Source organism: Echinops telfairi, unplaced genomic scaffold (genome assembly GCF_000313985.2).
Source record: "Echinops telfairi isolate 266 unplaced genomic scaffold, ASM31398v2 ScPeMD7_60;HRSCAF=208, whole genome shotgun sequence".
NCBI classification, from domain to species: Eukaryota; Metazoa; Chordata; class Mammalia; order Afrosoricida; family Tenrecidae; genus Echinops; species Echinops telfairi.
In genome coordinates, this window is record NW_022103958.1 from 1,590,232 (window position 1) to 1,605,426 (window position 15,195).

At 34.7% G+C, this 15,195-nt stretch overlaps 1 protein-coding gene across 1 annotated transcript; it reads left to right on the forward strand.

Annotated features, from left to right (window-relative positions):
- The first annotated feature begins 502 nt into the window (after positions 1-502).
- On the forward strand, positions 503-1,450 carry LOC101655677 (olfactory receptor 5D18-like). The gene has a single exon (XM_004708491.1). It carries the CDS (start codon positions 503-505, stop codon positions 1,448-1,450), a length of 948 nt encoding a protein of 315 aa, XP_004708548.1.
- Positions 1,451-15,195: the final 13,745 nt, after the last annotated feature.

Here is a 15,195-nt window from a genome sequence, read left to right on the forward strand (position 1 = left end):
GTACCGTTAAGTCACCAGAGTTCCTTGAATTTTTTAATACTGTCTAAGATACTTTTAAAACATTAATTTAATTCTACCTTATGGATACTGATATGATAATAAAAATAAAAATATAGTACAAAATCATATTTCTATCAGGGAGGATATAAAGTACAGAGATATCTTGAGAAACATTGAAGAGACATACTTTAATAGGTGACTGAAATTAGAACTTTTAATTCCAAAGTCCATGGTCTTTAAAAATTGTCGTGAATAGTCTTTCAAAAATTAAATGTATAGTTTATTAACAAAGTTTGCAAAATAAATATGGTATGTGAAACTGGAGATTGCTCGATGGTAAAACAACACTAAAGGACAGATGAGAATACGCACTTAAGAGTGGCCTGTTAGAAAAGCCTGAGCAAAGACAAGGACTGGCATATTCAGTACACAGTCCAGTAGAACCAGTTAAAAGAAGCAACCATGCAAATAGAACTATTGTTTTCCTACAATAGAAACCAAGATGCTGCATGAAGGAAACCAGAGTACTGACATCACCTTTGTGCTCCTGGGCTTCTCAGAATACCCGGACCTCCAGGTGCCCCTCTTCCTGATTTTCTTGACCATCTATGCAGTTTCTGTAGTAGGGAATCTCAGTATGATCCTGCTCATCCGAATCAATCCTAAACTCCACACCCCCATGTACTTTTTCCTCAGTTATCTGTCCTTTCTTGACTTCTGTTATTCCTCTGTACTTACACCCAAACTGTTAGAGATCTTGGTTGTGGAAATCAAAACTATCTCTTTCATGGGTTGCATGATGCAATTTTTCTTTGGCTGCACATTTGTGATTACAGGAATGTTCATGTTAGCAGTGATGGCCTATGACCGCTTTGTGGCTGTTTGTAACCCGCTGCTCTACACAGTTGCTATGCCTCAGAAGCTGTGTGCCTTCCTGGTAGCTGGCTGTTGCATTTGGGGTATAGTATGTTCCTTTGTACTAACCTATTTTCTAATGGCATTATCCTTCTGTGGATCCCACATCATAAAACACTTTGGCTGTGAGTATTCAGCCCTCATCGCTGCTTCCTGCTCTGACACTTCGCTCAACCTGATGCTAAGTTTCATCATTTCTACCTTCAATGAGGCAAGTAGCCTCCTGATTATCCTCGCCTCCTATGTTTTCCTTGTTGTCACTATCATCAAGATGCCCTCCACTGGTGGGCTCCGGAAAGCCTTCTCCACCTGTGCCTCCCACCTGACTGCCATCACCATCTTCCATGGGATCATCCTGCTTCTCTACTGTATGCCCCAGTCCAAAAACCCACTGCTCCTTGTCAAAGTGGCCACTGTGCTTTATGCAGTCGTGATCCCTATGCTCAACCCCCTTATCTACAGCCTTAGAAACAAAGACGTGAAGGAGGCAGTCAGGAAGCTAATCAACACCAAACTGCTTTCTCACCCAACGTAATTTCTGGAATATGTATGTACACGTCTATATACATATACAAATTTATATGTATATATGTATAAATTAAATGTATATAAACACACATCCTTAGGGTTTTAAAATGAGTGATTTTGCACTATTGGGCATAATATCATTCTTCAAATCATGGAGTAAACAATTTATTCAGAAAATCATTTTGAAATGTCATATCTATCTATCTATCTATCTATCTATCTATCTATCTATCTATCTATCTATCTATCTATATAGGTGGGCATTGAATTTTAATGTTCTTTGAAAATCATTGGGTAATAGAAATTAAAAAAGAAAATAAATAAATAAATTTCTGTTCAAATTCTACTCCTTAAATGTGGTTGGCTATATAGTGACCACATAAATTTGCCTACATGCCCTGGAAGCAGTGACTGTTACCCTTACATAGCAAAAATGATTTTGCAGCCCTATGTTTGTATGTAATGGTGATATGAGGTTGGGTTATCTAGATAGAGCTTATTTATGATATATTAGTTTTAGACTTGTGCTTTACCGAATTTTAAGAGAGTGAATTTTCATCTGTTAAGCAACTCTGTGGTATTTTCTTGCAGCTGCAAGAGGAAACTATTACACAGAGATGCTCATTTCATTCAGGGCAGCTAGGATGTAACCTCTGAGCATCAGAATGTTTAAGAGCTCTCCAGGGTGTACAACTATGTCATCAGATTAGGAGATTTCTGTTCAAATCTAAGAACACTATATCCCGGATTGATTTCAATACATACTGTTACATAGTTACATAGTGGCAAATATGGATCATTTTTTTACCCCCAAAATGTAATACTCATATACTTGAAATTAACAGTGGACCTTAGGATCATAAATAAAAACTAATTAAGAATACCATGTATGTACTGGTGTATAAGTCAAGTTTTTTCAGCATGTTTCTTTTATGCAGTTTCTGTGATAAAATTAGGTGCCTTGGCTGATATTCAGTTGGCTTATACTCGAGTATATATGATATATATAAAAATTTTTCAGCACTGAATCTTCTAGATCATGATCATACTACATTGTTGTTATTGTTGTTAGTTGCCAATGAGTCAGTTCTGACTCATAGCAACCCTATGTATACCAGAATGAAGCATTGCCAGCTCCTGCACCATCCATACCATTGTCAAATTGGAGGCCATTGTTGCAGCCGCTGTGTCAATCCATCTAGTCTAGACAGGATCTTCCTCCTTGTCAAGGCCCTCCTACTTAACCAAGATTGGGTTCCTTTTCCAGGGACTAATGTCACCTGATAACTTGTTCAAAGTATATGAGACAAGTCTTGCCATCCACCTTCTAGGGAGCTGTATTTATTTCAAGACAAACCTTTTTCCAGTGCATAGTACTTTCAATATTCTTCACCAGCTACATAATTCAAATGCACTGATTCTTTTCTGCTCTTCTTTATTGAATATCTAACTTTCACATGCATGAGAGGTGATTGAAAATACCATGATTTGGGTCCATGTACCTTAATCCTCTCAGTGACATCCTTGTTCTTCAACACTTTAAGAAAATCTTGCACAGAAAATTTTCCCAGTGCAATGAATGCATCATTTGATTTATTGGTTACTGCTTTCATGAGCACCGATTTTAGATTAAAATAAGATGAAATTTAATCTTTTCTCATTTTATCATGATGTTATCTTTTGGTCCAGTTGTGAGGATTTTGGCTTGTTTACATTGAGTTCTAACCCATCTTAAAGGCAGCAGTCCTTGAAATTCAAGAGCAAATGCTTCCAGCCTTAATCATGTAGAAAAAGGGCTGGTGTCACATAGATCTTGGCTCAAAATCAGGAATACTAGAAACATGTTCACTTGTGTTTTATTGATTATGCAAAGGCATTGAACTTTGTTAACCATAACAAACTATGGATAGCGTTGAGAAGAATGGGGATTCCAAAAAACTTCATTTTGTTCATGGGGAACATGGACATGGATCAAGAATAATTTGAAAGGAACAAGGAAATATGGTATGGTTTCAATTCAGGAAAGGAATGTTTTGCAAGTCTATCTTGTTACCATATTGATCCAATTTGTACGCTGAACAAATAATTGGAGGAGTTTCATTACATGAAGTTCTCAGAATGGGAGGAAGGTTTATTAACAACCAGCGATATGCAGATGACACAACCGTGCTTGCTGAAATTGAGAAGAATGAAGCATTTGAGGGTACAATATCTTGTTTTTTTCAGTTTACTTTAATTTATATTTTTGTGAAAAAGTTTTATAATTCTTCTTTGCAATTCTTGCACAACTGTTTAAAAACTAATACCTAGGTACTTAAATTTTTTCATATCTTTTAAAAATGTGTATTTTTAGATAGGAATAATATTTATTTTTCCAATAATTTTGCTTCTATTTTCTTTATCAATATTTCTTTAACATTTTATAATCTACTTGTGAGTTAATAGAATTTTCCATCTACATATAATTAGATGTAATCTGATTTCCTACTTTCCATGTTATCTTTTAAGTGTTTTTAGTCTTATGTAAACTAAGAATAATATTGAATAGTTAGGATAAAATGTACATTCCTTGGCTTCTGATCTCACAGGAAAAACATTTAATATTAATTAAAGAATATAACAGTTTTCTCCCTAGATTATTCAATATCTACTATTTTATGTGTATGTTGTTCTAGGATATATTTTGCATGTTGATTTTTTAAATTTTTTGTGACAATGAATATTTGATTTTGTTAGCTACTTTATGTTTATAAGATGATCCATGTGATTTAACTATTAAAATATTTTTATTAAAATAATTTAAAAATACAACTTAAATATTTTATGTTTAATTTGAGCCAAAATTTCATCATTGAGATTATTTACATATGACATAATATATTAACATTTTGTTAATCTTTTTACTCCCATATGAAAATATTATGCAACATATTTCCATATGTCAATATTTTATTTAGGTATTTAAAATCTATGTCAATGGGTGAAATTGTTTTGTAATCTCATTTATTGTATTATCTTCCTTAGTCTGACTCAGAAAAATACAGTTTTCTGTCGTTAGGTCACATCAAGTTTTGTTAGGTCACGTCAAATGACATGTAGACCACGACAAAACACTCCCTCTTCTTGCCCACCCCCGCAACTCTTGTTATGAGGGAGGACTTCCACAAGAAACCTCCGCTGCGTGGGCTTCAGTAGTATGCATTTTTCTCGCCAGGCGAACATCCAGGAACGTGCTCTGAATTAATGCACCAGTGGTATTGCCTGGGAAGGTTCTTTCTGGTCACAGTGAATTATTTCATAAGAGCAGTTTCACTGAAACCTCATTTTTTGTGATAGCCAATTTAAGAGAACAGCGTTCCACTGTGAAATTTTGTTTCCTGCTTGGGAAAAATGCCCCGGAAACTGTGGTGCTATGAAACATAGGTAACAAGGACAGCGCTATGGGAAAAACTCAAGTGTACAAGTGGTTTTCTCATTTCAAAAAAGGTGAAATGTCGATTGATAACAACCTCATTCGGGATGTCTGTTAACTCACCAAATGGACAAAAATGTCACCTTATAATGCATTTGGAGTTCCTTCCACCAGGTCAGACTGTTAATAAAGCTTTCTATTTAGAAGTTCTGAAAAGAATGTATAACAGTATGTGACCAAAAGGCCTGTTTTATGGCAGATAGGGGACTGGTTTTGCCCCCCAAAAATGCACCTGTTCATGCAGCCATCTCAGTGGGCATATAACAGCATGCCTCTCTTGCCCCATGCAACTGACTCACCTGACTTTGCTCGACTTCATTTTGTTTCTGCAAATACAGAAAGACATGAAAGGACAGTGATTTGATGATATCAGAGAGGTAAAGGAACAAACAAGGGAGGTGCTGTCAGCCATTCAAACATTAGTTTGAAAACTTTTTCCAACATGGAATCACAGATTTGACAAATGTAGTAAGAAAAATGGATAGTACTTTGAAGGTGATGAAGTCATTTTGTAAAAAAAAAAAAAATTAGATACAGAGCTTTGGGAAAAGAAAATCCATTGTTTTGGGGACACTCTCTCTTATGTTTGAGCCAATTATCACAGTTACTGGGTCAATCAAACCAATAATCCCATATTTTACAAGCATAATATCTTTCTCCAGCTTATTTATTTTGCAGTATTTTCATTTTAAAGTTAAAAACATGAAGCCCCAAGACATACAGATTAGTTAGAATATATAATAGATTTCTTTTTATGTTTAGAGATGTTTTAATGTTCAATATCAAGGCATGGCATTATTCTGAGTATGAAACTGTGTTCTTCAGAAACTGGCAGAAGTGACAATGAAAGTAACTGTAAACAAACAAATAAAAGTCCAGCTCATTCCAACTGAGTATTTTTTTGACTCAGAGAAGCTCCACAGGACAAAGTAGAACTGCTCTATAGAAGTTCCAAATCTATTCATCTTTGCTTCAAGTTTCTCCCTTTGAGTGATGTGGGTTCAAATTGTAGACTTTTTTCTGACTCAACTAAAGATCAGTAAGAAAACATGAGAAAATCTTGATTTTGAACTCACCAAGTCCTAGTTCCAATGTGAGTCAAATCCTAATTTGAGTTCATAAGTTTCTCTATACTTATATAAATGTGCTTGGGCACAATACCAAAACATTCTCTCTGTCTCTTTTTTTGATATTGTACTTCAAGTAGTTAGCAGTAGTGGAAACTTTCCTAATTTACTGGGTTTTGCCTAATTAAATTATGCTTTATGTTTAGCATATATAAAGAAAACCAAATTCCTCACATCATAATAAATGGAGAAATGACTGAAGTGGTCAATAATTACTTCTCTCTTGGCTCCACAATCACTACTCATGGAAACATTAGTCAAGACATCATACATTGCATTACATTGCATTGGCTGAACAAGACTCCTTTAAAGTATGGGAAGCAAGGATGTTATTTCGAGGACTAAAGGACACCTGACCCAAGCCATGGTATTTTCAATACCCTCATATGCATGTGAAAATTGGACAATGAATAAGGGATACCAAAGGAGAATTGATGCATTTGAATTATGGTGCTGGCAAAAATTACAGAATGTACCACGGACTACACAAATCTGTCATTTTAGAAGCACAGACAGAATGCTCCTTAAAGCCAAGCATGACAGGACTGACTTGTGTACTTTGGCCATGTGGTCAGGAGAAACCAGTCACTGGTTAGTAAAGAAGTGGGGCAGCGAAAAAGAAGACCTTTGACTAGACAGATTGACAGAGTGGCTGAAACAATGGACCCAAACAAAAGAACAATGTTTAGGATGGTACAGGACCAAACATTGTTACATTCTGCTGTACATGGGGCCCTAACAAGAACAAATATTCAGCTATTGAAAGAGAATTTATATATTAAAATAGTATGGAAAATTATAGATAATTAGCACGTATCCATTTAATCTCATTTGTTATTGACAAATATGTGCTCATGACAGACCCTGCTGTCTGGGGTTACTTTCATTACCTGCAAGGGTAGACATTCTTGCAGCTTAGTGCAGGATTTAATACTCATAGCAGTTAACAAAGCAAAAAAAGTGGACAGATCATGGGCGCATTTCTAATGCAACCTCATGTCTACACATGGCAGTAGTCATTGTATGACCTTACAACTCGTACTGAGAAGTTTGCCTCATAAAATAGAGCTTACTTCCTATTCGATAAGAAAATAAATTATTTGCAATGTAGAATGTATATTGCATGGAAACATTGCTGGTAAAGGTAAGATATATTTTCTATATATAAGATATATGTTTATACATATACACATGCATATGAAGAAATAACTTCAATGTTTTACAAATGAACACATTTCAAATAATTAAATTTTAGCCAATAATAAGCAATAAAATGGCCAAGAGAAATCCCATTAAGAATCAAAGAAAGCAATATATCATTGATGGATGTTTTGGCAATGGAAGTTATATGAATAAATTATAGATGAGATTATGTAAGAAATATGAAACATTAAGGGGAAAGTTGGATTAGCTATACCTTGGCCTGAATATGCTATAAGAATTTGTTTCTATAGGGCTCATCCGTTCTGGATTCCCTGTATTTTCAGTTCCTATCTGTACCAGTGTGCCTCCTCTGGTCTAGCCAGACTTGCAAGATCGAATTCGAGTCATGGTAGTGGGAGCTGGGAGGAAACATTTAGGAACTAGAGGAAAGTTGTATTTCTCATCATTGTTACATCGCACCCCGACTGGCAAAACAGGGAGTGTAAAGGGAGAATGGGTAGGAAAGAGGGAACCGATTACATGGAACTGTGTGTGACCTCCTCCCTGGGGGACAGACAACCGAAAAGTGGATGAAGGGAGACGTCGGACAGGGCAAGATATGACAAAATACCCATTTATAAACTATCAAGGGCTCATGCGGGAGGGGGGAGCGGGGAGGGAGGGGAAAAATGAGGACCTAATGTCGGGGGTTTAAATGGAGAGAAAATGTTTTGAGAAACGATGTACAAATGTGCTTTACACAATTGATGTGTGTATGGATTGGGATAACAGTTGTATAAGCCCCTAATAAAATGTTAAAAAAAAAAAAGAAGAAGAAGAAATCAGTATATATATCACTTGGACATTTGGAATAATTTGAGACTCCCCAAACGGCTTTGCTTCTGTGGCTCCTGGTTGGTTACCTTTCTAACTAATAAACCAGGTCTTCTTCTTAAAAAAAATAAAAAATAAAAAAATAAAAAAAAAGAAGAATTTGTTTCTAATCCTTGCTTACAGCAATAGAATATTTGAAAACTAAGGATACTAAAATTTATAAAAGTGCATTGTACTTCTGCTATACTTCTGCTGAATCTGGTTGGTTGTTATAATTTTTATAATTGTGCCTTCAACGTTTATGTTCATTCTATATTAATGATACTATTAATAACTGCGATTTAGATTATAAAATGATACCTGTATCTTTTTACATCAATACTAGTCACACCATTGCATGCAAAAAAATTACATAGAGGCCTGATTAAGCCACATACTATAAGCTCTGTCCCAGTTTTTCTTTAGGAAGTTATCAGTGGGATTTGAGAATCAAGTTCCCAGATGATGCTGATGATGCTAATTTGGACACCACACTTTGAGACTTGCTGTTCCACATCACTCTTCAGAGAAACACATCAAATTTCTTTCTTCTTTTGCTTATTTCAAGTCAATTTTGATTTCAAGGAATAACATTTTTTTCTCCACCATTAACCATGTTTACAAAAAGAAATGTCATGGTAACATTTATTTTCTTAGGTTTTTCAGTTTGTCTTTTTCTTCTAAATAGCCACAGCAGTGGAGAGTTTAGGCATAACAATAATCACCATTACTGCCTTTAGTTTATCTCCATCTTATACCAAGTTTGAGAGTGTCTTCTGACATTTATTATTCTCTAGAACTTAGAAAAGCTAAATCAAAAGGAAGAAATGTATTAAAAGGGATGAACAATTTAAAGGACAGCTCAAGAAGACAAAGTATTATAATGAAATGTACAAAGATCTGTGTTAGAAAAAAAGGTATGAATATGCTGGGCATTTCTCAAGCTAACTGAACCAAAGCAAAAACTCAAGCCTTGAGTTGAAACCCTGAAGGATTCTATGGGCAAAATAGTGAGCTTAATGTCACAAGAAGCATCAAAATAAGATGGACAGAATACACAGAATCACTGCACCAAGCAGAATTGGTTGATATTCAACCATTTCAGAAGGTAGCAGATGATCAAGATCAATGATTTCAAGTTAGAACTCCAAGCTGCATGGAAACATTGCTGAAAAACATTGATTAACACTTGAAATGAATCAACAAACCCATTTAACTCTGGAGATGCTCATTCATCTAGACCAAGAGATTTAGAAGACAGCGACCTGGCTGCCCAAGTGGAAGAGAATTACGTTCGTGGCCATTCAACCACAAACTTGCAACAACAGAATGCAGAAATTATTTAATAATATCATTACTATTACACACACATAAGGTTTTGTTGAAGATAATTCATCAATGGTTGCCACAATGCAATGACAGAGAACTGCCTGAAATCCAAGCTGTATACAAAAGACAACATGAAACAAGGGATATCATGGTTGAGGTTGTTAGGTTGTTGGATTAAAGAAAAGAATGCCAGAAATATATTTAGTTGTGTTTTATTGACTATTAAAATACATTTTACTGTGAAAACTAACAATAACATTGACAATAATGAGATTCCAAAACACGTAATTTTCCTCATGGAGAACCTATATAGAGACCAATAGGCAATCCTTCAATCAAACAGAGAAAGAGAATATCACATGATTTCAAAACAGTAAAGATAGGATCCCTGGTTGCCTCTTGTCACCATTTTATGCTTGCTAGATAATTTGAGGATCTGAATTATGTGAGGAAGAATGGGGCATTAGGATTGGGAAAAGGCTCATTAACAACCTGTAATATGCAGATAACTTGTGATGTGCAACAGGCTTGCTTGTTGAAATTGAAAATGACTTGAAATTTGGATTAACACGCAAGACTTTAACCTTCAATATAGGTTACATTTCAAAATGAAGACAACAAAAATTTAAAAAATGGGATCAATTAGCAGTATCATGATAAATGAAGAAAAGAGTGAAGGTATTCAAGATTTCCTTATTCTGAGCTCCATAGTCAATGCCCATGGAAGCAGTAATTAGTAAATCAAACTGTTAATTGCATTGAACAAATCATCTGCAAACGATTTCTTTAAAGTGTTAAAAAGAAAAAAAAATTATTTGGAAGACTAAGGCATTATTGACCCATTAGGTATTTTCAGTATCCTCATAAACATGCTAAAATTAGGGAATGAGTAAGAAGACTGGATAAAATTGAATCCCTGGAATTATGGGGTTGATGAAAGATATTAAATCTATCAGACATGGCCAGAAGAATGAATAAATCTGTCTTGAAACAAATATTTAGTACATGTCATCAGGTGAATACCAGTGCTTGGAGAAGTATATCATGTTGATAAAGTAGAGAGACAGTAAAAATGAGGAAGACAATCAAGGAGGTGGATTGATACAATAGTTGCAACAATGAAGTCCAACATAAACATGATCGTGAGAGTGGTGCTAGACTGGGCTGTTTGTAATACCAATGTACGTATGGTTCTAATGGGTTAGAACTGACTGCCACACTTAACAATCAAAACAATGCTTAGTAACATAGCCAAATATTTACATGTAAACCAAAACTTTATAAAACTCTCAATATATGTGAATTACTTTAAAATACTTTTTCATATATTGTAGATTTTTTAATGTGTTCCAAAAATAAATCTAATTCCAAGATCAAGTATGCATGGGTGCAGAATGTTCTTCTAGAATATAGTCAAAATTCCTCTCCTCTACCTACAAAGTGTGTCATGTATTTTCACCTCACTGTTCTTATACAGTAGCCAATGTTTGATATTTATTGGACTTAATTCAGATTTTTTAAAATTATCACTTACAGACGAGAAAACATAATTGAATGAAGTATTGTTTTGCCTCCTGGATAATTACTGAATTATTTTTTTCAAAAACAGTATTAGGGTAATTAAAAGAGCTGTATTAAAGTAAGGAAATACCTATAGATCAAAGGAATTGAGGATATAGAATCCAAAACAGAGGTCAAATTTTAGTGTCAATGAAAATGCCCCAGTAACTCAATGGAGAAGGGATACTTTTTCAACAAAATAATGATACAAAAATGTGATATCCTTATGAAAAATCATTTTGATTGAAAACAAATAAATTACAGATCAAAGAAGAAAAGCTAAAATTTAACTGAAATAAGGAAGCTATCAGAAATATTGGAATTTTCTGAAAGCTGGAGGTAGAGATTTTATATATAGAACATTAAAGAATAAATCAAGACACGGATTTTAAAATTTCAATTAACATTAAAATGTCTAATTTTTGAAAGACACTAATAAGAAATGAAAAGACCAATCACTATGCAAAATATTTGTAATATGTATGTTAGATGAAGAATATATGCCGAGAACATATGCAGAATATTTACACCTCATAAAAAAAAGACAATGTACTCACACATGAGAAAAATGTGAGCAGAGAATTGACACATGAAGATATACAAGCAGCCAATAAGCACTGGGATAGAGAGTTGGCATAATTAGTCATCCATGGACTGCATATTCAAACCATAATAAGGTATGACAACATCACCACTAGATTACCATAAGTAATTAAGAAGACTTCAGTGTCAAATATTTCTGTGTACAAAGAATAACTGGAATGTTTGTGTACTTTAGAAGGCAATGTAAAATCTAAAATGTATTTGACGGTTTAGTTATTTAATTTTATATTCTCTGCCCTGGAGGAAGTACAGCCAGAATGTTCCTTAGAAGCAACGATACTGAGACTCTGTATCCCACACATTGGACATGTTATTAGGAGAGACTAGTCCTTGGACTAGTCCCAAGAATCCAGAAAATCCACTTTAGTTGTGCCTTAAAACTTTCCGGCAGTACTGCACTCACTTTTTTTCCCCCATAGTGATCAACAATAGGGAATAAAAATGGCATTTGATAACTACAAAAAAAACCTTTCGTACAGAAATTATAAAGTTATAATTTTGTTTATGTAAGCCATCGCATTTATAGCATTTTGTTATACAATATAGAAAACCCCAGAAGTGACAGAGAAGGCTAACTACTTTGAGTGTGAACACTCATGTACTTTAGATGGAAATGTAACAGGTAGAATGTATTTGAAAAACAGTTTGATTTGTATGTTCTTCGCCCTGGAGGGAGTACAGTCAGCAGGCTCCATAGAAGAGGGGGTTGTGAGACTCGATCTTTCGTAACTTCGGACATGTTCTCAGGGGAGATCAGTCCCTGGAAAAGAACATCATGCAACTGTGAGGAGGGCACAGATCTGAGAAATGTATGGTTCTGTTGTACATAGGGTCACTATGATCTGGAACCAAAAAATAGAGTTAAATAACCTACCATTTAAATTTTATTTTATGAAGGAATAGACATTGATAGACTATGTGATTCCACTCTGTTACTATAATCATGGAAAGATGTGTGTTCATATTTAGAAGAAAATACAAACTCGTTTCAGTTGAGTGAAGCAATGGCTTATGAGGATAATAATGATCATTTTACATTAAGTTTGAAAGGCCAGAATGCATTTGGTATTGTATGCCTGCATACATACACTCACAAAAGGAAAAGGAAAATAGTGCCCATCAACAGTGGTTAACTCGATTTTTGTCTTTCAGGTGATTTTTCTTTGCAGGTTTGTTTAACTACTGCTACCAGCTATTCTAAATCCGTTCCTATCTTTTCTGTAATTAAGCTTTTCGAGGTGGACTTGATGCATATTGTCTCCTGTAATTTAGAGGAAATTATTTTCTTCCAGAATGACATATGGCAGGATATTTTATCAAACTGGCAGATTAGTATTCTGAAAATAAATAATTCAGGAAATATTCTCTAAACTCTCAGTTCCCAAGGTTGTAGAAGCATATATAAGGCTTACATTTTGTCCTAAGTGGCCAGATTCACATTTATTCTATTTTTTAACATTTCTGCCCTCTCGAGTATTTCTGGGTATAAAGTAATAAGAATCATAATCTTGGATTTGAAATTTATTGTGGATTCCTACTATATTTTCCTATGTAACATGTTCAAGGATGATTGCATTCTGAGTGGGTGTGTTCCTGGAGAGAATTAACAATAGAACCTGGATCTGCAGAAGTCTTGATTTCAGGTTGGGTAAAGTATCTTGTGTTTTCTTCCAGATGTATGGTGGCATTGAAATTCAGCACTCCTTGAAGCAAGGAACCCTCTAAAAAATCTCTATCAATTCTATGTACATAACGATTCAGATGACTAATTTCTATTCCCTTCTCCTTTCATTGACCCGTCATCCAAATATTCTTCTCTGAGACTATCTGCCATATGTCTAAAATAATGCAGGAACATTGAGAAAGTAAGCAAAAGTAAAAATAAAATGAGGATATGTTCTCAGAACTGCAGTACATTGTAGACAGCAGATACAAACAATATGCCTTAAGTAGCAGTGGAAATGGAATTTTCTTTTCCTGAAAATGATATCAGTAAGTACACAGAGAATGTAAAACAAATTCTTAATTTAAAAAAAGCATATTTATTTGTGGTACTCACTTGATATAATGTTACATATGGCAGAAACTGCATGAGTACACTAGAAAAATGGATTGTTCAAAGTAAAGGGAAAAATCAAATAAGCAAATGAATAAATGTGTACCCATTTCTCATGAGAATCTGAGATTATTGGCACTATTACAGGAATGTGAATAGTAAGGGTCTTAGAAAAATACAGGAGAGAATTATTTTATGTGTTAGGAAATAATTGACGTTTTCCAAACCACAGAATACTCAAGGGAAAAAGAAAATGATGATTTCGTAGTTTTGGCTAAGAGGACTACAGGGAGTTGGGCAGTGCATCAACGATGATTCATCTGATTAGTAGACGTTTGAAGTCTTTCCCATAGGAATCAACCTGAGAAGCGTCAAGGAACACCATAGAGAGTTACACAGGGGTAAGAAATCAGAGGTGTGGGTAAGAAAATGTACTGCAGTAAAGTAATTTGTGAATAATGACTTGACAGACCAAAAGGAGATTTAGGAAAGCTAAACTATCTTCTCTTCAAAGCCCAAACTGAACCTCCATGCGCATTGCTCGTCACCTAAACCATTCCTCTATTTTTTAGGTGTAATAATATGAAAATTATATCATACGTACATACTTAACAAAAAATATTCACTGCCACTGAGTTGATTATGACTCACAGTGACCCTATAGGAGACAGTAGAACTGCCTTGTGGGTTTGAGGCTGTATATCTTCATAAGAACCGTAAGCCTCATCTTTTTCCTTCAGAGAAGCTGGTGCAAGTGAACTACTTCCCTTGAGATTCCCAACCCACTGCATAACCTTCTACAAAGCCCCCAGCCAACTGAGCATAACACTAAAACTCAAAATAAAGAATGTGAGAGTCTCAATTTATTGGATTCCGCAATTGTTAGGATCTGAGTTCAAGTATTTTAACACTGACTCAGTATTCCCACATACATGACTATGATTGTTTAATATTACTTTTCATATTAATAATAATTGAGGCTCAGAAAATTTGAACAACTAGTAAATAACAAAGTTTATGACAAAGCCTGAAACAAATTAAATCCGTTTGTCTCCGTAGTGTATGCCTTGTTCATTTCACTAAGTTATTAGGTTAAAATCAACTTTTAACCCATTCATTTTCCTTCAGTTCTCAACCTGTGGGTCGCGACCCCTTTGGGGTCAAATGACCCTTTCACACGAGGTCGCCAAATTCATAACAGTAGCAAAATTACAGTGCTGAAATAGCAACAAAAATTAAAGGGTTGCGGCATAAGCAAGGTTGAGAATCACTGTGTTAGATGTTGTTTGTTTGTTATTTTTTAAAGTCATAAATAGATGTTTATACCTAAAAGAGATAATAATCCCTTCAAAGATTGAGCTGGACAAAAAAACAAAACCAAGAAAATTGATTTGGTATATTCATTTATGGGATTCACGTTGGGAATCTTTTATTAACCTAGGTATTTCTTCTTAGCACAAGAGATTTTAGATAATCACCAAGGTAACTTTAGTCAAACCCCCTCAACAATATATAAAGAGATAATATTTCTCTCATTTGAAACTTTGAGGGTGATTACACAACTCTTGGTAAAGTAGCTCTAGAAAATA

What these genes read in the sequence shown, in the direction of transcription:
- LOC101655677 (XM_004708491.1), top strand. Translation starts at nt 503, where the DNA reads ATGCTGCATGAAGGAAACCAGAGTACTGACATCACCTTTGTGCTCCTG.